The 21148-nt window shown below is 44.4% G+C and overlaps 1 protein-coding gene and 2 non-coding genes across 4 annotated transcripts; all 3 read left to right on the top strand.

The window, feature by feature from the left end:
- Window positions 1-2: 2 nt before the first annotated feature.
- slc25a3a (solute carrier family 25 member 3a) lies at window positions 3-9375 on the top strand. 2 transcript variants are annotated; one of them, XM_020644663.3, is made up of 8 exons: window positions 3-126; window positions 1005-1171; window positions 4769-4890; window positions 6128-6307; window positions 7089-7270; window positions 7636-7808; window positions 8359-8469; window positions 8943-9375. In XM_020644663.3, the coding sequence occupies exons 2-8, from the start codon at window positions 1030-1032 to the stop codon at window positions 9101-9103; spliced, it is 1071 nt and encodes a 356-aa protein (XP_020500319.2). In that variant the 5' UTR covers window positions 3-126; window positions 1005-1029; the 3' UTR covers window positions 9104-9375. The 2 variants fall into 2 exon arrangements, with proteins under 2 accessions (XP_020500319.2, XP_020500318.2); XM_020644662.3 differs by lacking the exon at window positions 4769-4890 and adding an exon at window positions 2835-2959 and having other exon boundaries at window positions 6-126.
- LOC114920879 (small nucleolar RNA SNORA53) lies at window positions 7323-7512 on the top strand. Its single transcript, XR_003809163.2, has one exon. It is a non-coding gene; the product is annotated as a small nucleolar RNA SNORA53 (small nucleolar RNA).
- On the top strand, window positions 8535-8724 carry LOC114920878 (small nucleolar RNA SNORA53). The gene has a single exon (XR_003809162.1). It is a non-coding gene; the product is annotated as a small nucleolar RNA SNORA53 (small nucleolar RNA).
- Window positions 9376-21148: the final 11773 nt, after the last annotated feature.

The following is a 21148-nucleotide window of genomic DNA, read 5'->3' on the forward strand; positions in this document are numbered from 1 at the left end:
TTGTAAAGCCACGCCCAGGCCGAGGTGACGTCACGAAAGGACAAGTCGATTTACCGCGAGGTCATTCGGCCTCTCTGAGCAGCCGGTCGCAGCGAAACGGAGGCGCCATCTTACGACACTGACAGAGTGAGTCAAGTTTTTACAGTGAAAATAGAAAATGTGAATTATTCCGTTGAGTCATGTGTGGAAGATGCGTTTTTTTGAGTGTTCAACCGTGACGTCCCTGAGCCGCTTAGGTGTGTGAGCTCGTTTATTCTGCACACCGGAGACCTTCCACCTTGGAGCGGTCAAGTTAGCTTAGCATTTTAGCATCATAGCATGTTAGCATCAGCTAGAAGGGGAGAACGGTAAATGCTAGCTGCATATACATATGTAACTGACAGCTCATTAGTTACAATATATTCGCGGTTGTACTGTTTATTTGTGTTAACATTAAGTTAGATCTATAAAACGTGGGTAGCTACGTATCTTCAGTGAGGTAACATGAACCATTTCCTGTTGAACGTCACACTAATGTTACATTTAAGTGCTCCCTGGATGCTCGGAATTTCAAAGTTGGGGAGTCTTTTTCCACCAACCGGGGTGCGATAGCGATCTTTTACCTCGCAATTTTAAAGCAACAAGGACATAACTAAACATGTATTTTACTTATAATTCGAGCTTTAATGTTTAATTAACATTAACAACAATTTAAGATTAAAAGAAGAGAAGTGTACCAAATTGACAAATATTAGAGAGCCTTGCAATACTATTTATTTTCAAGTGATTAAGCCAACGTTTACTAATCATTACGTTTTTATGGCGTTAGTACTTTAAACTGTGAGATGGGATTTAACGATGTGAACTTTATTTATAATTTTTTTTTCCGGATTATTCCGACAGAACATGAGTATAAACTGCGCTAGCCTGCACGTGATGTGTCACCCGTGTGTACGCATGCGTGAGCCGGCGGGGGCGGGGTTTCATTCGCTTTTAGCACCAAGCTAACCTGTTGCTCATTACAGCTCGGCCAGCAGACAGGACACCAACATGTACCCGACCGCTCTGACGCAGCTGGCTCGGGGCAACCCGTTCAGCGCTCCCCTGTTCAGCTACCAGAAAGTGGAAGAGCCCGCACAGAACCTCCACGGACAGCGGACCCGCAACCTGGCCGCGGCCGCCGTCTCTGAAGGTAACCGAGTCTAGGCTAACAGAGCTAGCTGCGTTAGCTTAGCCGAGCAGATTAGCACATTTGAGTCTTTAATTATTGCGCAGGTCATCTGATACTTTGACTTATAGGGACAACTACCCCTCTGCGAGTTTGATGTTTTATTCGATCGCTTTTATTTACATTGAAGGTCACATTACACGGTTGTTGGAGGAGTTAGCTTACAGGCCTCACAAGGTGCCTGTGGAGGACAAGGAAGGACAAAGTGGATTCTCTCTGTCGCGGTGCTGCACACAGTATTCTGTTTCAGTCCGGATCTTTAAGATACATTAAAGGCTGCTACAGGAGGATCCGTGATTAAGTAAAAGAATCATAAAGGAATCATTAAAAGACACGTGATCCCCAGCTGGAGGGGAACACATTGTCCCAGATTGAATGAAATATGATGAGCAGTAAAGACTGAACCCCAACTCACTTTTAATGTCGCCTACTGATTTTGCACGGGGTCAAGTGTTTTTAAAAATGTCAAATTCGGCCCCTGAGGTCCAACACTTCTTGTGCTGGCCTCCTATTTAATTATTGAATTACTTCTCAATACAACTGTTTTAAAACGATGCCAAAACTTCAGATTAAGGCTGCACGATCACTGCATCATTAATGCATAATGAGAATTTGCAAAAAAACAAACACATGGCAGAAGTCTAAATATACTGCAATAACAAAATGTATGATATGTAAAGAAACGCCTAATTTCTTACTCAGTGCATATTTGACATTTTTAATGGAGGCCAAGGTGTAAATGCCATCCTTCAACATGTAAACACAAGTATTGTGTAAACATGAAGATCAGCTGATAGACGAAAAACTGTGTTTTATCTAACACGCCCCTCTTAGTTTTCCGGTTAAGGCGCTTAATTTTGTCAATAAATTAATTAAAAAGTAATTGCACACTGTTCTAATATCATGCAGGGCTAAAATGTTCACAAAAACAGACCGCTTTCACCCGTTTGATTTTCTGTATTTCTCATATTGCATTAGGCAGAGAAGAGGTCCAAATGTTACGAATGCTTTTCCCCGTGTTGTGCAGCCCTACTTCAGATGTTCAGTCATATTTTAAACCAAAAGATGGAGCGGAGTCTGAAGTGCTTGAAATGCAAAACATTACAGATGTTTGAGCAATTCAGACTGCGTGCAGGTGTTGGTGCTTATGTTTTAGTTAATTAAAAACAACTTTAAAGCCCAACTTTCTTGTAAAAGCTGAGATGCATTTACATTTTGACAAACTGGGAAGTAAGGTTGTAATGATGCCACAATTTTAAATGTGAAAAAAAATCTATCAATTCCTGTTTCATTGCCTCGGCAACAAAAAGGAAGCCAGTTTTATCAGCCAAATGTGGCAGGCGTACTCCTGCACCAATACGTCGAACATTTCATCAACACATTTTTACAATTTAGACGCTGTGAGTTCCTCTGTACTCTCGTTTGTTGAATGAATGAAGATCTTTTAGATAGGACGGATCACAAATAAAACGCAGATTGTCGCTTTAAATCACGATGTATTGAGAAGTGTTTTGGATTCAACAACCTTACTCGGGAATGGATCAATTATGTAAGAGTTGCAGGTTGACACTGATGCCCTCCTCCCCGAGCTCCGAGATGTTCTGACCGTGTCACTGTGTTTCCTCAGAGGGAGACAGTTGTGAGTTCGGCTCTCAGAAGTATTTGGTCCTGTGTGGATTTGGTGGGATTCTGAGCTGTGGCACCACACACACAGCCGTCGTTCCTCTCGATCTGGTCAAATGCAGAATGCAGGTCTGTCCCCTCGGCTCAGTGTCTTTTATTTTTATACCGTCACGTCTCATCCACCCATAACCCCCCTCGTGTTTTTTCTTTTGTGAAGAATTTGCATGGAAGAAATAAATCGCATCCGCCCGGTTGTGGTGAAGTCACTGATTCCCATGATTCTAATGTGTTGGAGTGATCATAACATGGCTGCATGATTCTGCAACGGTGTTTGTGTGTTCAATTGTTTCTACCCCACGTTGCCGACCCACAGCCCCCCCCCCCCAGTCCCCACACAGTAGAGGACTCAAGTCCGTGAAGGTCAGGAGAGTCAGACCTGAAGGAGAAAACGTCCAGAATGTTTCCTACGTTATGTCAGACACCAGCAGGTGTTTCAGTCTCGTGACTGACGGTCAAAACACACATTAACACAGACTTTCAAGACTTTTTGTTACTGCTCATTAATAGTCTGACTGCCAGGTAAGTCTCCAGTGATTCATGCATTTAAGACACAGACATTGGGTTAGAACTAAATGTGAGAAAGTTAAAATTTGCATAAAAAATGATTTTATTGTTGTCATTGATTCTGATCACCAATTCCCAGGCCACAGTGATGGTTTGCATTGATCACGTAAACGCGGACCGGGCCACGCGGCAAATACCTAAATCATGCTGGATCAATGTCGTTATAAATCATGATATAAAGATGACAACGCTGTGAGCTGGAAGAGCATCCTGATAATGACGGACTCATTCAAGTAATGGGCTATTCTATGTTAAACGTTAGTTGTTTTCAATACTGCTCAAATTTTCCTCTGCACATTTAAGATGTTTGTACTTCTAAGTACAGATTATTTTTGAAAAATGAAGAGAATATTAGGCAAGCGGTAACTTCCGGTGTAGAAAAATGAATCTGAAGTGTGAAATCCTGCAGTTCCTCGAGTGTCCACTAGAGGCTGGCTCCAGAAGCACATGAAGTCACATTCACACCCATTCTAAAAAGCCTGTTTTTACAGCAGAGATTAACAGCCTGGTTCAAAAGACCAAACAGGTTTACACCTGTTTGGTCTTTTGAACTTTTGTCAGAACTTGAACTTCTTAACGAAACAAAACTTGTGAACTTTTGTCTTTGAGAGACAGCATTTCCAGCGTGGAGACCACCATCGATTGGACGCCAGCGCCCCCTGCAGGAACAGATTGGTGTCGTACTCGGGCTTCAAACATTAACGTTTACAGTCTGTACGTTTGCATTATAGCAAACTCAGGTCAATCAGGAAGCTACGAGTCGGCTGCTGCTAACCATGTTAGCTCATCTGGATTCCTTTTATTTGAATCACTTGCATGTGTTCCAGCAGTAGCTGAACTATTTAAGAGGCTTTCCCTTCAGAATAAATCAAACCAGTTTATTTAAAAGGTTAGTTGTTTTTCCTGTTGAGGAAAAACATCTTATTTGAAGCGCTAACAACGTTTTTCAACCTGAACTCCGTTTTACACCAAACTAAGTCTGGAGAAAACTCGCGGTATGTCCTTTTTTATTTGCATTCATCACTGTGGTCCGTGAATGATTCATCTTTAAATCATGTATGAACAATGATCTGATCGCCCTCTGGGGTTTTATCCTGATGATGGTGGCATGTTAGTGGCAGGGCGTCTTTAATGGACGAGTCCTCAAACTATTTAAATGGTTCTAATTTAAAAAAGAGGAAACTGGAGCTTTTGTTCCTGCCACGTTGAGGACTCGTCCATTAAGTGTCTCTGATGTGGTGTTGATTTTTTTGTCTTGTGCTGCACGTCACCCTGCATGTCGCATGTATACTGTGTGTCCCCACCTTCTACCAGGTGACAGCTGTGAGTTTGGCTCCAATAAGTACTATGCCCTGTGTGGCTTTGGGGGTATCCTGAGCTGCGGTATCACGCACACAGCAGTGGTGCCCCTCGACCTTGTCAAGTGCCGCCTGCAGGTTTGTACTGAAGCTGAACCCCCATATCCCCACCCCACAGTAGTGACGAGTAGAAAGCCGCTCCTGCAGCCTCATGTAGGGTCAGGACTTCATGGCGGCCATTTTGAAACATCAATGACTTGTCCACATGCATACAGATATCTTCTGTGATGCCCAAACGCTAAAGGAGTTTCAGAGAATAATAAAAGGCTGGAGACTCTTTGAATTCTTTAGTTTATCTGTGTGGACGTGCAAAACTAGTGTTTCATCAGACTAGTCTGCACATGCCTGTTTTTGCTTCCTCTTGTGCCTGAAATGATTGGAGAGTAGTTCAACACGTTGGTGCAACTCCGATCCCCTTGTTGCACAACCTGACGCCAGTGGTATAGTGCGCGGTATACCAACTTATTTTTTAGTCCTCATAGGGTATACCCACTTCTAAGTCCCCTCTTATTCACACCATTTATTAATAGACAATATTCAGTAGCCTGCTACAAGGATGGTGGAGGGATGACCCGCCCTACTCCGTCACTAATTGGCTAATACACACCAACTATGAAAGAGTAGTCTTAAATGTCACTGTTAATAACTAAGGACGATTGGCATCTGCTGGACAGGCCACTTAAAAAAATATTTTGGGGAAAAATTATGGTGTTACCCTAAAGAAGTATACCCACTTCCTTAGGCACCACTGCCTGATGCCATTGAAAAATGGCTTCCAATATACATACAAGCAGCTACTTCTGTGTGCAAAGCATGCTGGGATAGATGGTGACACAGACCAGGCTTGTGGCATACATACAGCCACTTGCCTGTCGTCACTGTTTACCATCTTTTCTCCCTCAGGAGGTTGTAATGATGCATTTAAAGGAAACATATGTATATGGGAAATACGAGTGTAAAAGTCAGTAAGCTAAAATATTTAACTTTGTGTTCAAACTTCAACCAGAACAAGTTGTCGGGGCAAATATCCGTCCTGAAGATATCTGCATGCACGTGGTCAAGGTCTGAGTTGTGCTGTTTAATAAAAGTCTGGACAGCATAAAAAGTTTAAGCCCCACCCTGACTACACTCTGTAGTCTCATTGAGGTTCAAACATCTTAATTGTAGTCCAGAAAGCGTTAATGTAGCTACCCCCCTTTAGCACTAAGATCTCCTGTATTTGCCCCTCTTCATGAGTAATCTGCTCAGAACAGCAGATCTCAGAGCTCCATGTCGTTTGGTGTCCTGTCTCACTCTCTTATCTCCACCTGTTCAGGTCGACCCAGATAAATACAAGAGCATCGGAAACGGCTTCTCAGTGACGGTGAGGGAAGATGGCGTCAGAGGTCTCGCTAAGGGCTGGGCTCCCACCTTCATCGGATACTCCATGCAGGGACTCTGCAAGTTCGGCTTCTATGAGGTGTTCAAGATCTTCTACAGCGACCTGCTGGGAGAGGTGAGCTGCAACACGGGAGGAGGAGGAGAAGGCGTGTTGGTTCTTGTCTGTGTTCTCGAGTTACGACCTCTTGCTATGATGACGCATCATGCTGTTCACCACAGATTCTGAGATTTTGTTCTGTATGTTTTCAGAAGTAGATAAATGTTCACGTTGTCATCGTTAAACTGTGGGCACGTTAGAGCTCTGAGTCTGAACCAAACATCTGTCTGAGGTTCATGTTTGACTGTTGCTGTCATTAACTGGCTGCACTGTTTGACCACACCTCCATTTATAAGATTGTCAAAATGTTTACTATACTTCCTGATACCTCATGTTTAAATAAAAAAGACGATAAAATCTCTGATTGAAAAGTATGAAAGCTTGAAAATAACTTCCGAGCTTCAGGCGTATTTTTTACCAAAAGCTGCTGTGAGGGAGAGAGAACATCGAGGTCCAGAAGAAGACATATACTGAAGTTTCGAGTCTTTCTGGAGTCACTTACAGTAACATTTATGTTTTGTGTGACACAAACATCTCCATGTTCTAACCAGTCCTCTGAAATTATCTCGATACATTCAGGAGTGCAGATGTGAAAACTGCTTTACCTAAACACGGAGAGCCAAGGAGGAGACACGGTCTAAATTACACACCAAAAAAAAAACATTTCCTTCGTGTTTTTACGATTTAGACGGCCTACAGGAGTTTAACTGCAACTTTTGGTGGTTACAAATGCGGGGGTATCTAAAATGTGTTTGTGAAACCGGAGATGTCTGACCGCTCTGTGTTTTCTCTGTAACAGGAGAACACGTATCTGTGGAGGACATCGTTGTACCTGGCCGCCTCAGCCAGCGCAGAGTTCTTCGCTGACATCGCCCTGGCTCCCATGGAGGCCGTGAAGGTCCGCATCCAGACCAAGCCGGGCTACGCCAACACCCTCAGGCAGGCCGTCCCCAAGATGTTTGCCGAGGAGGGCATCTGGGCGTAAGTGTGCACACTTAAATTACTCGCCGGCATGCCATCAATACCTGTGTGCAACACGCTCCTTAGATCCACCTCTGGAGGGCGCTGTGCCCTCGGCAGCTTTTGTGGCTGTACAGTTGGAGGTGCTTGAGTCATTGGCGTGTGAGAACAGTCCACCTGTCCTCCCAGCCCACCTGCAGCACTGGCAACCCTGTTTAACAGACAGGGAGACCCCAGTGCTGCTAGTCTGGGGGACGGACACAGAAAGCTTAAAGTTTACTACCTGACATCATATTTTAATGATAAATGTACGACCTGACGGGACGAGTCCTTGACTTGTCTGGTTTAATTATCTAATTGAATTGACCCCACTCGTCTCCCTCCAGTTTCTACAAAGGCGTCGTCCCCCTGTGGATGAGGCAGATCCCTTACACCATGATGAAGTTCTCCTGCTTCGAGCGCACCGTGGAGCTGCTCTACAAGCACGTCGTTCCCAAACCCCGCAGCGAGTGCAGCAAAGGAGAGCAGCTGGTGGTCACCTTCGTGGCCGGTTATATCGGTGAGTAAAACACCTGAACGGAAACATGATTTTCACCTTCAACAAACTGCACGTGGATTATCTGCAGAGCGTCAGTTTTATTCACTCTCCTGCAGTTCAGGATCTTTAAAATAATGTGAATGAAAGTGAAACCCGCCGCAGGGCGATGATGTGTCAATGTTCACTTTCTGTCGGCCTGGCGCCGTGGAAGAAGGGTCAGGGACTGAAGTTTCATGTTCAGTATCAGATGTTAGTAGGGTTGTCACAAAACCAGATTTTAAACTTACAATGATTTTAGTCGAAATCAAACGATATCGATACCTGTTTGATACCACAGCAACAAAAATAAAAGTTCTAGGCAGCCATATTTTGTCATTTCTTGATTTTAGATAAAAGCTGAAATATTAAATTGTTAAAGAGACATCGACTATCAGATGTGTGTAGAAGTTTCCAGCAGTTTGAGTATAAATGTTTTCTTGCTAATGTAGCTGCATATAAACAATGAGTTTAACATGCTGATGATGTTTCCTGTTCATCTCTGATGTATTCCTCTTGCTCTCTGTTTCTGCAGCCGGTGTCTTCTGTGCCATCGTGTCTCACCCCGCTGACTCCGTGGTCTCTGTGCTGAACAAGGAGAGTGGCAGCACAGCAGCCCAGGTCCTCAAGAAGCTGGGACCCAGAGGTGTGTATCAATACCAGACCTCAGAAATATACCTATGTCGATCCTTAAAAGCATCGTTAGGGATCAACACGCTCCTTAGATCCACCTCTGGAGGGCGCTGTGCCCTCGGCAGCTTTTGTGGCTGTACAGTTGGAGGTGCTTGAGTCATTGGCGTGTGAGAACAGTCCACCTGTCCTCCCAGCCCACATGCAGCACTGGCAACCCTGTTGAACAGACAGGGAGACCCCAGTGCTGCTAGTCTGGGGGACGGACATTTAAATGTTTCAATGTAACTCTAAATGTTGTGAGAAGATTGATCGTGTCAGAAAGAGAGATATGTTCAAGTATGGACGCAGGCTGTCTGCAGAACATCACGGTACAGGATGCCACGAGACAGAAGCTCAGATTAATGCCGGACATGTAAAAGAAAGTAATGACCTTGTACATCTTCTCACAATGTTCTGTGTGTGTGTGTCTCTCTCTCGTGTGTCCAGGTGTGTGGAAGGGTCTGATCGCCCGTATCATCATGATCGGTACTCTGACCGCCCTGCAATGGTTCATCTACGACTCTGTCAAGGTCTACTTCCGCCTGCCCCGCCCCCCTCCCCCCGAGATGCCCGAGTCCCTGAAGAAGAAGCTCGGCCTCACTGAGTAAACCCCGCCCCCTTCTCTTACTCCTTCACTGAGTCCTGAGTCTCCACCTCCGACCCCACCCCAGAGCTCCTCCACAGCGCACACAGCAGTTTTCTATATTTATGTTGCCGGCTCGTCCTCCGAGCTGCTTCTACTCATGTATATTTAAAACCAGCAAGGAGACGATGGAACTGTCACTCAAGACAGAAAAGATCCCTCTGTAGAAACTAAACGCCTGTCTGGTTTGATCATTTCCTGTCATTAGAAAATAAAAGACTTAAGATCCCTGGGAAACACGGACTGTGTCTCTTATGTTCTCTTTAACCAACATGTTTGGTCATAAAGCCTCACAGAAAACTTGCTCTGTGTCATCGTGATTCAGCACTTCAGGGAAACAGAAACTTAAAGGGGACATGAAGAAACCACTTCTACAGTGTTTCTGAACATGTATATTGGTAACCTGAGTGTCTACTGACCACAAAATGTGAAATAAATCCATCCAGTATTTGGTTTGTGGTCTGCAAGTCTTAAAACACAGAAAAATACTGTGTTTCAAATGTGCTCTCTTTGTGATGTCACAGTGGGATTCTGGTAAAAAAACTTCCTTCCCTGGTATTTCCACCCATGGACTCCACTCCCAGCCTAGAGCAACACTTTTGAAAAGGTCTGCCATTTTTATTCTCGGTAAAGAGATGTCTATGGGGAAAACTCAGGAGGGGCTCACTGCATTTAAAGAAACACAGACACCAAAACGGAGCGTTCTGAGAGAGCTGGTTTATACAGGGTCACAAACCTGTGGTGCTTGATTCATGTTATATTTTGACCAAAGCACGGCTCAGATGTTTCATTTAGAGCACATGTGACTGTTTCAAAATCTGGAGATGGGGATAATCTGTCCTTTTTAAAAGGAAATAATTTCTCCCTCACTCTCAGTTTGTGCACATTTGACCTGTGCAGTCGAGGCCCAGGTTAAACGGTCACGCTTCAACATGTTGATGAAGCCTAAGATAAACATCGGCTACCTTCAGATTAACTTGTATCGCTTTAGTGGTCAAATAAACTTTACTTAAAAAGAATATGCACTCTTCGATATGTTTATTTACCACACTTCATGATCAAAATATTTTCTAACATCAAGCACTTATAATCTTTAGAAGACACTTAAATGAAGTGAGAAAATGTACTTGAGTGTCTTGAATTAAAATCTAAATTAGTTTATCTCTTAAAGATCACCCAATTGGCAGATATTTGTTCTTATTACAAGCAACTCAGTCCAAAAAAACAGTAAATTAACAATGTTTAAAAAGTGCTTTTCATATCTGAGCCGCCTGCTTAGAGGACCGCAGCCTCTGCACTCCAACCACGAGACCACCGGGGGCGTAATTCACCTCAATATGTTCATAAAAAGCCAGCTGCATTTATCTGATTCGATTTTCTGTAATTTTCTGGCATATTGCACCTTATATTGCAGATAGTAAAGAAAATCCAAAGTCAGTCGTTTCCAATATCGTGCAGCCCTCACTACCTCTAAAGTAATCAGCATCTTGCTTTACATTGTAGTTCTTGTGCACCGCCACATGAGGGCGTGCTCACTCCACTCCTTCCTGTTTGGTTGTCCAGAGACTTCTTCTTTCAGGTGATAGGATCATGATTTAAAGGAGAATGCAAACCTTTCCTTAAAGGGGGTTTCTCTGTTTTTAAACCGTGAGCTATGATGATATTTAGAAATGGTTGTGGGGGGCTTTTTGCCTTTCCTTAATGGGACAGTGGATAGAGAACCCAGGAAGAGAGAGAGAGAGAGAGCGGAGAATGACATGCAAGCAAGTAGCCACAGGTTGGACTCTAACCCGGGCCGTCCGATAAGAGGGCTAAAGCCTATGTACATGGGGCGCGACCTAACCGCTAGGCCATCTGCACCCCAGACAAGAATATTGTAATATGTTATAATCTGTCTTTCTGGAGTTACTTTCCTGCATTTTGAAGAGAGAGAGAATAAGTTGGATAAAGGAGTAATGGAAAAAAGATCTCCGGCGGATCTCCTGGTGATATTTTCAATTTGCACGCATCCACTGTACCCTTAAGATAGCGGCTTGTTTACAACCAACTCCTCGTGATGCTGGCGGACATACTGATATGAATCACATTGTACATCACCTCCTCTGTTTGCAGAGCAGCTCATGTGTGATTCATTTCATGAGCAGCTCTACCTGCTGCTGCACACTGAGACCTGACCCTCTAATGGTCCTGGTCCTGTTCAGGTCTGCACACGAACTCTGCCGTCATTACAATCCATTTGTCTGCACATCAAAACCCTCAGTTTGCACGCCGCTTTGCTCTCTGATGGAAAAAGGTGGATGTTTGGTGCGTATGTGCGTGCGCCTCACAGGGCCGTGTGACCGAGTGAGGTGGCAAAGGGTCATGGGAAATGGATTCCATTTACGTGTTTCCTGTTTGTTGAATAAAATATGAACACTGAGAGAGATAAAAAGCGGTCATTTCCACAGTCAGTGCTAACCCGTGAACACATGAAGTCCTGTATGTGAACGTTGTTGCTGCTGCAGCTTCCACACGAGGGCCGCTCTATTTTAAGGCTCCATCTTTGACGCGCCCGCCTGCTGATGGAAACAGCTGTGCGCTCCATCAGGGACAGTTAGGCTTCAGCCTTCATTATCAGCTCCAACTCAAACTATGTTTCCATTACAGCGAGCTAAATCCACACAGGCAAAGTGACGACTACCACACCATCGAACCCCGTGAACCTTCAGCTGAGATGTTGAAGTGATCTCTCTGATCACAGTGGAGGGGGTGAGACAGGTCCTCTGTGATAAGGGTGGAGGGGGTGAGACGGGTCCTTTGTGATAAGGGTGGAGGGGGTGAGACGGGTCCTCTGTGATAAGGGTGGAGGGGGTGAGACGGGTCCTCTGTGATCAGGGTGGAGGGGGTGAGACAGGTCCCCTGTGATCAGGGTGGAGGTGGTGAGACGGGTCCTCTGTGATAAGGGTGGAGGGGGTGAGACGGGTCCTCTGTGATCAGGGTGAAGGGGCTGAGATGGGTCCTCTGTGATCAGGGTGGAGGGGGTGAGACGGGTCCCCTGTGATCAGGGTGGAGGGGGTGAGACGGGTCCTCTGTGATCAGGGTGGAGGGGGTGAGACGGGTCCCCTGTGATCAGGGTGGAGGGGGTGAGACGGGTCCTCTGTGATCAGGGTGGAGGGGGTGAGACGGGTCCCCTGTGATCAGGGTGGAGGGGGTAAGACGGGTCCTCTGTGATCAGGGTGGAGGGGGTAAGACGGGTCCTCTGTGATCAGGGTGGAGGGGGTTAGACAGGTCCCCTGTGATCAGGGTGGAGGGGGTAAGACGGGTCCTCTGTGATCAGGGTGGAGGGGGTGAGACAGGTCCTCTGTGATCACAGTGGAGGGGATAAGAAATGCTTGTATGTCATTATCTAGCCGATTAAAAAAGTTCAGCATTTACATTCTGGGGAAAGAGAATAGACGTCGATCTTCATATTTTCTCTGCGGTCCAACGTCTTCTCATCAGCATTTCTACAAAGTTAAATGTTTAAAATAATAGGTTAGCTTATACCACATTTAGCATCACATGCTTGAACTTATTCCACAAAGAGACATGTGACATGGTTTGGGGCTGACCTTCATATATTTAATGACTTGACATAAACAAATCACGTTAACCCAGTATCACCACAGGATTACATCTCGACTATTACATAATGCTTAAGTTGCAAAGTCAGCATGTTGAAGACGTTTTCATTCCTTTTCATACAGTCTCTAAAGACAGCAGGCTGTGATGTAGCAGCGCATGTTGAGTCTTAGTTCTGCTGCTGCTGTGGTTACATCTCATAACCACAGAGCTCTCCATTTACTCAGCTGCTGCCGCTGCTGTTTGTGGTTTCCTGAATGAAAAGGTTTCATTGAGTGTCAACGGGGTCAGACGGGTTTGTTTGTAGAGCAGGAAGCATCCAAAAGGTTTTACATGTAGGCCGACTGTGTGTTCAAACATAATTTATGAGGCAATGAGGACGACAAAAGAACAAATTAAGAGATCAAACTGTAATAATAGAGCACTGCAGTAGCAAAAAAAAAAACTTTCCAAGCCTGGAGTTTGGCCTCTTTCCTTTGGACATTTTAATATGGGGCTCTATGGGGACTGACTTCCCGGGGGGGGGGGTGAAACCACCAGAGGATTCCCAGTACAGTTTTGTCATTCGAGTTGAGAATCCAGTCTTTTAAAAGGAGCAGAGAGGGGCCTTGGGTTTCAAATTTAGACAATACTAGGACTATATTTCATGCTTTCTGTGATCCGCCATCTTTGTTCAATCGGTTCATGAGGGTAAAGACATAGATAACGCCGCCTGCTGAAACGTTGATGCCTCAGTGAGCTGCAGCTCTGCCTGTTGTGTTTGGCTCTCATGGCGAGGAGGGGAAACACAGACAGGGGGCGTGTTGGCGCATGTGCGAACATGTTCATGCTCGCATTCATGCATCTATTGTCCTTGCAGGCCTGTGAGGAGCTCTGGAGGTCAGTCTGAAATAGCAGCTGGTGTTCCTGATCACATGAACAAGAGGGGCGGCCTGGCCCCACTCGCTGTGAGGAATTTGAAGGGGGAGGATATGACTCCACAGGGAGGTCTCTGTGAGCAAGGAGGACTACTGGAAAATGCTGCTAAACCACAGACTGAGCAAAGTGACCTTGTGGACAAACTTGCACTTCACCTACAGTATGAAGTCTGTGCAGCTTTTGTAATCAAACTTTTTTTTAATTAAAATGTGATGAAACAGAGGGCTGTTAGGAGTTATGAAGCAACAGCAAAATGTCCAACAGAGTGCAGAGGCGCTGATTTGTTAACTGTGAACACAGTCAAAGGTCAGGACAGTGTGAAATTCTTAACACACTGACCTGACCTTTGACCCACAGCGAGAGGCAGGAAACACTCGATAAACCATCATCAAGAGAAATGGACCAAATGTCAGAGAACTGTAAGATAACCACATCACTCTGAAACACAACAGAATAAAGTCGTAATATTACAAGAATAAAGTTATAGTTGAGAAATAGTTAGCCTGTACACTTTTCTGTACGGTTGTATCAGAAGACCAATAATCAATCCATTTCAAGAGGTCATGGATGTGTGATTTGTGCCCCAGAAAGACGAGGCAGTTGGTGTTTTGAAGGTTGAGCTCTACTTGGTGTGCAGAGATAACAGCAACTCACAGGGCTGCATGCTTCAACTTTTGGATAACAGACAGAAATAGTTGAGTGTCATCTGCATATCGGGGATGTTTGGAGTCACTAACGAGCAGAGAGTCACCTTCAGCCAGAGAAATCTGTAATTTTAGAGATGTAACAGGACGTGTCTTATGGTAGACACAACATGTTTATCGTTGCCGTGGAAACACCGAATGTTACGTCAAAGACCGCTGCATAGGAAGCGAGAGCTGCTGCTGAAAGCTGCCGTACTGTTGCTGTTTGTGCTGCTTGGATGAAAACGTCATGTAAATTATACTTGGATACATTAGCTCGTCTCTAAACATATTCCCTTCTTAAGGTCGGTTTTACCTGGTCGTCTTGACTACGATCAACTCAGGTTGTTTTCATCGGGGTTGTTGGGGTGGGGGGGCGGGGAGTAGCAGAGAACTCCCATGATTCCCCACCAGCCTTGATGGCATCTTTTGTTATTGTTTTGATTGAGCGCCCCCTGGTGGTTGAATCTACATACTGTGCCTTTAAGGGAAGGTTTTTTTTTTTTTACTTCTAAAGAGGGCCTGGTGGGCAGTAAAGCAAAACAATGTTTATTTGTACCAGATAATTAAAAAAGTCAGCTTTATATCAAAAAGAAGACGAAGTAAACTATGGTGACAGAGAGAGAAATGGGTACATTAGCAAACCAGAGCCAAACCTTGTGCCAGCTGATCTGGGTAAGTGGGTGTTTGCAGAAGGCTGAGAATCATTGCAGAGACAAATTTCACAGCTCAGATTGAGCAGTTAGGCAATTGGTTCTGTGTCGAACTGATAAAAAAACAAATTCTCACAAATAAGAAATCAGATTTTCTTCAAAGAGTCTATTTCACTCAGTTTATGTATTTTCTTATTCGGGTCTTTCTTTCCCTCGAAAGCTACTTTCAGCTCTTTGTTATGTTGCTGTTTTGCACACATGTTGCCTTTCAAAGGTCATTGTGTTTTAAGTAACAGCAGTAAATCAGGGAGGCAGTAGCTACCTGTACGTCTGTGTGTGCAGGCGCTCATTAAATCAAGTCAACACATCGGAGGGCAGCATGTTGAGCCAGGTTGTAAAATTCCAGTCCGCAACTGTGTCCACAACCATAACATTTTCTTTAATGCACCTGCAACACCTGTCCTTCACTCATCCTGTACCCTTACTTTCTGATTCAGATTCAACAAGTATTGTTATGCCTGTTGTGTCTTTCTTTGTGGAACACCAGCTTTACAATCACTGTACACACTTTACAGAAAGTATAAAAGGAACGGGGGGGTTAAAAGGGGCCCAGTAAGGGGGCACCAATGGCCTAGCCGCTAGTGCGCACACCCCATGTATAAAGGCCCAGGCCCGGGTTCAAATCCGACCTGTGGCTCATTTTCTGCATGTCATTCCCCACTCTCTTTCTCTTTCTCTCTCTCTCTCTCTCTCTCTCTCTCTCTCTCCCTCCCTGATTTCCCACTCTATCCACTGTCCTGTCTCGAAAATAAAGTAATAAAAAGCCCAAAAATAAACCTCAAAACAAAAACAAAAAGGAACCCAGTAAGTTATTTTCGCCCTGTGGGATCTGAAAGGTTAAATCCGTCTGTGCACATCAATCAGTCTTCGTCCTTTTTGCCCCTTTGAAGGACTTTAAAACTCCACGGAGATCACAGAGATGCAGATTATCAAACCTGCAGCTTTTAAAGTAAGCGTCCCTTGAGAAAGTCTGCGTCCTGTTTCTGTTAAAAAGAACCCAAAAGAGTGATTAAGAGATAAGCTCTTAATCTCGATATATTTAGCCTGTTAATGAATCTTTTAGTGTTCCATCACTCCCTTTTGTTCTCTGGTGTTTTAATTTCCCATCTGACCTTGTTGGCCTCTCGTCCTGCACACACTCGGTCAAATACAAACAATAACTGCTTTGTCCTCATGCTGAGCTCTGATTGGTGGTTCATGCTGCTTCCTGGGAACTGTGTGCGTCCTGATTGGTCCGAGGCTCTGAATCCAGGTCAGCTGGCCGACCTTGCACAGTGTCAGTGAATTGTTAACTCTGGCACCGGTGGACCATTTGATCAGCGTATTTACAGTAATAACCGCACACTGACAGCCTCCTGTTTACCTCAATAACTGAGTTCAATCAGAGCCGCTGTCATTATGTAACTCTGAGCGGTTTGTTCACACTCACACTGAAGGTGAGCTTCAGGTGAAGTGTACAGAACAAGTCACAGGTGGAAACATGACGCTGACTCAGCTGTTTGCAGGAAAACAGAAAGAAGAGGCAGATAGTTCTTCAGAAAACGCTCATATCCTCTGAGTCTCTCAATTTGCAGAGTCTCCGCAAATTGTTGCACCAATGCAGCCACACACATCTTTGCTGTCCTGAAGGACTGGAGGCTGTTTCAGCTTGGACGTCCATTTTTTAGTTGTGTTGCAAACAAGCAAAGAAACTACCTATGGGGGGAAATGGCATCCTTAAAATATGAATTAGAGTAGATAATTCACAGAGGTCAGCCCTGTCTATTCAGATGTTTTAATTCCAGACAGATTATCTGGGTTGAAGCTGCAATGCATCCTGGGAATTGTGTGTGGAGGGAAAAAAAGTCTCAATCACTGACATACTGCCGTTAGAGTCGGTGAGAGTTTTTGTGAATCACACGGAGACATAACAAGTTATTGTGAGTCAACCTCACAGCTGCACTCTGTGACTCTGCAGCTGTGCAGCGAGGCTTCAGAGGAAGCTGTGCACGTCCGTTTATCATCTTTGTGATGAGGAGCTTCTTTGTGGAGATGAGTCTCGATGTTATCTGCGTGCAATTAAAGATTATTCCTGAAGATCGATTTCGGACTGGCCTTCAATCTCCATGCCTGACTGTTTCCAGACTGTTTCCAGATCTCAGGACAGACGATGGATCCTCTCAGCTTGGACTGATAGTTTCAGATTTATTGTGGTCAGGTCCCTGGAATCAGTTTCTTGTTCACAGCTGCTGTAGTTTTTTCCTAGTATGACTTTATATGTTATATTACGTGCAGATTTAGCCGGTGATTTGAGAGTCTGACTGATGAGCGCTGCAGTGGACAGTAGAGATTAAGATAGTTTACCCTTCTCTTTGCTCTCCCTCTTAAGTCCATCCACAAACTTCTACTGGTCCAGAACTCTGCTGCTCCCATCATCTCCAGAACCCCCTCCATCAATCACATCCCTCCTGTCCTTCAGGAGCTTCATCGATTAAATATCCACTTCAAGATGCTGCCTGTCACCTTTAAGGTCGCCCATAACCTCGCTGCTCTGCACCTCTCTGAACTCCTGCATCAACACATCAACACACTGACCTTTGGACTGTTTTCCTGCACACCACCAAAGATTTGACTCGACAATTATTTGAATTTAACAATACTTTAAACAGAAACAAGAACAGTGAATAACAAAGATCATAAAGAAATGAGAAAAATCACTTTCTTCTGTTAACGACCTAAAACAAAATCATGAGAGGAAAGTCTTCTTTGGATGGAAACATTTTATTCTTTCCTGCTTTTTACTAAAATAAAAACGTACTTGAAGGCCGGGCACTGGAGTCTGAGCTAAAACCTTCAAACATTTAAAAACACAGAGACCTCATCTTAAAAAAATGAGACACTTGTGTAAATGTTTCCATGGTCTTACTTTTTGGACCTCTGAAATTTTTGAAGAACAAACAGCCTGCAGAAGCGTCAGTCAAAACACGAACACTGTTGATACAGAAAACTGGGAGGGTGTTTGTGTGTGCGAGAGAGAAAGAGAGAGCGAGAGAAGGAGAGGACACTTGACAGGGGGGGCTTTGTGTTATGCAACAGCCGTTAAGCCCCGCCTTCTTCTGCTGACCAATCTGATCCCGTCCTCCTCAGTGTTCACACGAGGCCTCTGCAGCCCTCACCCCCCCCCCCCCCCCCCCCCACACACACACACACACACACACACACTGATACACACACACAAAACGGAGCAGTGGGCCTTTAGCGGGTCAGCATCCTCTCATCCCATTGGAGGCATGTATGCTGCTTCCTATTGGGTACCAAGCCTGTATCACCACCATCATCATCATCTTCTTCGTCATGGTGTGTCACATGTGCAGCAGAGAACAACATGTTCATATATATGTAACATCGGTCTGTATGAGAGAGGAGTGACTTTGATTGGAGGGCCACACATTTTATTTCCTGATTTACGTCGATTCATCCCAGAAAATATTTCTTTGATTTAATTTGAGCGTTTTTTTAATCACTGAATGTGATATATTTTTGAAGGTGTAATTCCCAGATGTGATATAATGAACTGGAATCATCTTTTACCCTCTGAAGTCAAGTTTTCAGGTCAATGTAATCGAGTATTTATTTCGCAGATAGAGTTTAATGTTTCACACCCGACATATGAACTCAGATATCGTTACTGTAAAGTTGAAGTTGAAGTCATGGTCGTTAATGGTTCTTTTAAATGAGTTTGATTTTTTTCTAGTGGATAGAAGCCAGAGAGAGAGTGGGGAGTGGCAGGTCAGATTTGAACCATTGACTCTAAATATGAATTTTCAAGAAGCCTGAGTGACGTCACCCGTCTGTTCCTGCAGGGGGTGCTGGAGTCTAATCGATGACGGTCTCCATGCTGGAAATGCTGTCTCAGTCTAACTTTCAGTCAACCTAACGACAGGCTGAGAGCTGGAGCTGAGGTGGGTTTTAAGCCTTCTGACAAACCGTTACACCGCGCCCACCTGTCAATCAGGTCAGCTACACGCCTTATTGTGAATAACTCTTATTCTTCATCAAATCAAAACAGATGAGTCATCAAAACATTCACCCCCCGTACAGTGTGTGTCGATCGAGACATGAGCTAATCAGACCTGTTTGTTTTTTTGAACCAGGCTGTAAACATGTTAATCTCTGCTGTAAAAACAGACTTTTTAGAATGGGTGTGTATGTGACTTCCTGTGCTTCTGCAGCCAGCCTCTAGTGGACACTCGAGGAACTGCAGGATTTTGGCTTCATTTTTCAGCACCGGAGGTCGCCGCTGGATTTGTACCCGGGCTGTCTACAGAAGAAGAGGAGAGGAGGAGCGTCTCTATGCATAGTACCTTATCTCTTCTCACAGACCTCCTTCTTTTCCTCTCTGACCCAGTGACCGTTGAACCTATTAAAAGAAAAACTGAAAAACATAATCTGACCTGATCGGAGATAGGAACACAAACCACAATGTGACCGGAGGATAGCGAGGGAGTAAAACTTCTCCCTCTCTTGTGTAAGGAGACGAGGCTGAAGAGGACACATTCCAACAATAATGTGAAGTAGATTTCATTTTCCAGGGCCTGTGGTCATGCTAATCTGTGCAATGCCCAAGAGGGATTCATAAAGAACTTTAATTGATTGATTGCTTTCCCGCTTGATTGATTAGGTCGCTTGCTGCATTAGCGCGAGAATGTTCCCCCCCTAAAAAAGTGATCCATGCATGATTTTTAACTACTTGATGACAGAGATAAACGAGCCTCACATCATGCGTCCTCTGACAGATTATTTGATCAAAGTTCGACAGATTCCTGAGATATTTATGGAACACAATGTGGGTCAGATTATTAACATGCGTGAGGCTGCAGGCTGGACGAAGTGCAGCGACTGAGCACTGATAAATACTTAATCTAATGCAGTCACCTGGAGGATTATGAGAGTTTAATTGGACAGAGGAAAGTCCACCAGAGTCCCTCTCCATCCTGATAACACACACACGACAAGATTACAGGCAGATCAGCTTCTCAAGGAGAGGTCATATTAGGACAAACAACAACTTCATTGTTAGAGCATTAAAAACCTTTTGGATCATTGATAAAGATCCGCGAGTTTAGTAAAGAGCGAGGAGACAGTGGCGCTCAAACATGAAGGTTTCTGCAAACACCGGCGAAGGTGTGTTCATGATTCACAGTGAGGTTTAAAACTAGAAGCTTATTTTGGTTTATTAAAAATGTGCTTAAGACACAGCGACCAGCCGACTCCTCAGAACTCTCTCAGAACAAAGTATTGTATGGTTTCATATATCAACGTATAATTATGTTTCATATGGTGCCATATCTCATCCTGAAACATCAAGAAAGACACGCACATCCCTCAGTGGATGCTGGATCCAAAATACACAACCAGGTAAGGAAAGGGTGTGCGGATGTGGTTTCGCTTTCCTTGCCATATCTCATCCTACCGTATCACATCTCATTGCATCACTTCTTAGCGCATTTTATAATTTTATTCCCCAAACACTTATTTCTACAGTAAGTTTCCTTGTTACAACTGCTGATTGTCACCAGTTTAAGAACTTTCATTTCTTAACTCATCCCATTTTAGTTGTTCTTGTTGAAACTGGGGTACAGAGGATTTATTAAATCTGCACCTCATGGTCACAGAAACCCTCCAGCAGGAGGAGGAGACGGTTTACACTGACCTGTATACCGTCATGGTGCTGCACAATGTGCTGACCTGCATCCTTAATGAATAACTGGGTTATTCTTTAATAACATTTGGTTTGTGGTGCATTGCTTTAAAGAAGACCTCTCTGTAATGTAGAACACAGGACATGTCGGGTTTAAATATGGATCTGTTCTGTGTTGCAGTGAGAGATGATGACAGCCTGTTGATGGAGCTCTCTGATGATTGGCTCTAAATTACTCATGCTCGGTGTTCATGAACGCAGATTGTCAATTTAGAGACGAAATTAATTAGTTTTTCCAAGTAATCTCCATACTTACAAAATCTTCCGTGACTGACACAGTATAAAAATGTCACGCACATGCATCCTGCTCTGCCCCCCTCCCCCCTCCATCCACCTCTTTCACATGCGCAGTCAGC

This window comes from Labrus bergylta, chromosome 23 (genome assembly GCF_963930695.1).
Source record: "Labrus bergylta chromosome 23, fLabBer1.1, whole genome shotgun sequence".
NCBI classification, from domain to species: domain Eukaryota; kingdom Metazoa; phylum Chordata; class Actinopteri; order Labriformes; family Labridae; genus Labrus; species Labrus bergylta.

What these genes read in the sequence shown, in the direction of transcription:
- slc25a3a (XM_020644662.3), top strand. Translation starts at nt 1,030, where the DNA reads ATGTACCCGACCGCTCTGACGCAGCTGGCTCGGGGCAACCCGTTCAGC. An exon ending in CGCGGCCGCCGTCTCTGAAG is followed by an intron (nt 1,172 to 2,834) that starts GTAACCGAGTCT and finishes GTGTTTCCTCAG; the next exon opens with AGGGAGACAGTTGTGAGTTC. An exon ending in ACAGCGACCTGCTGGGAGAG is followed by an intron (nt 6,308 to 7,088) that starts GTGAGCTGCAAC and finishes TCTCTGTAACAG; the next exon opens with GAGAACACGTATCTGTGGAG.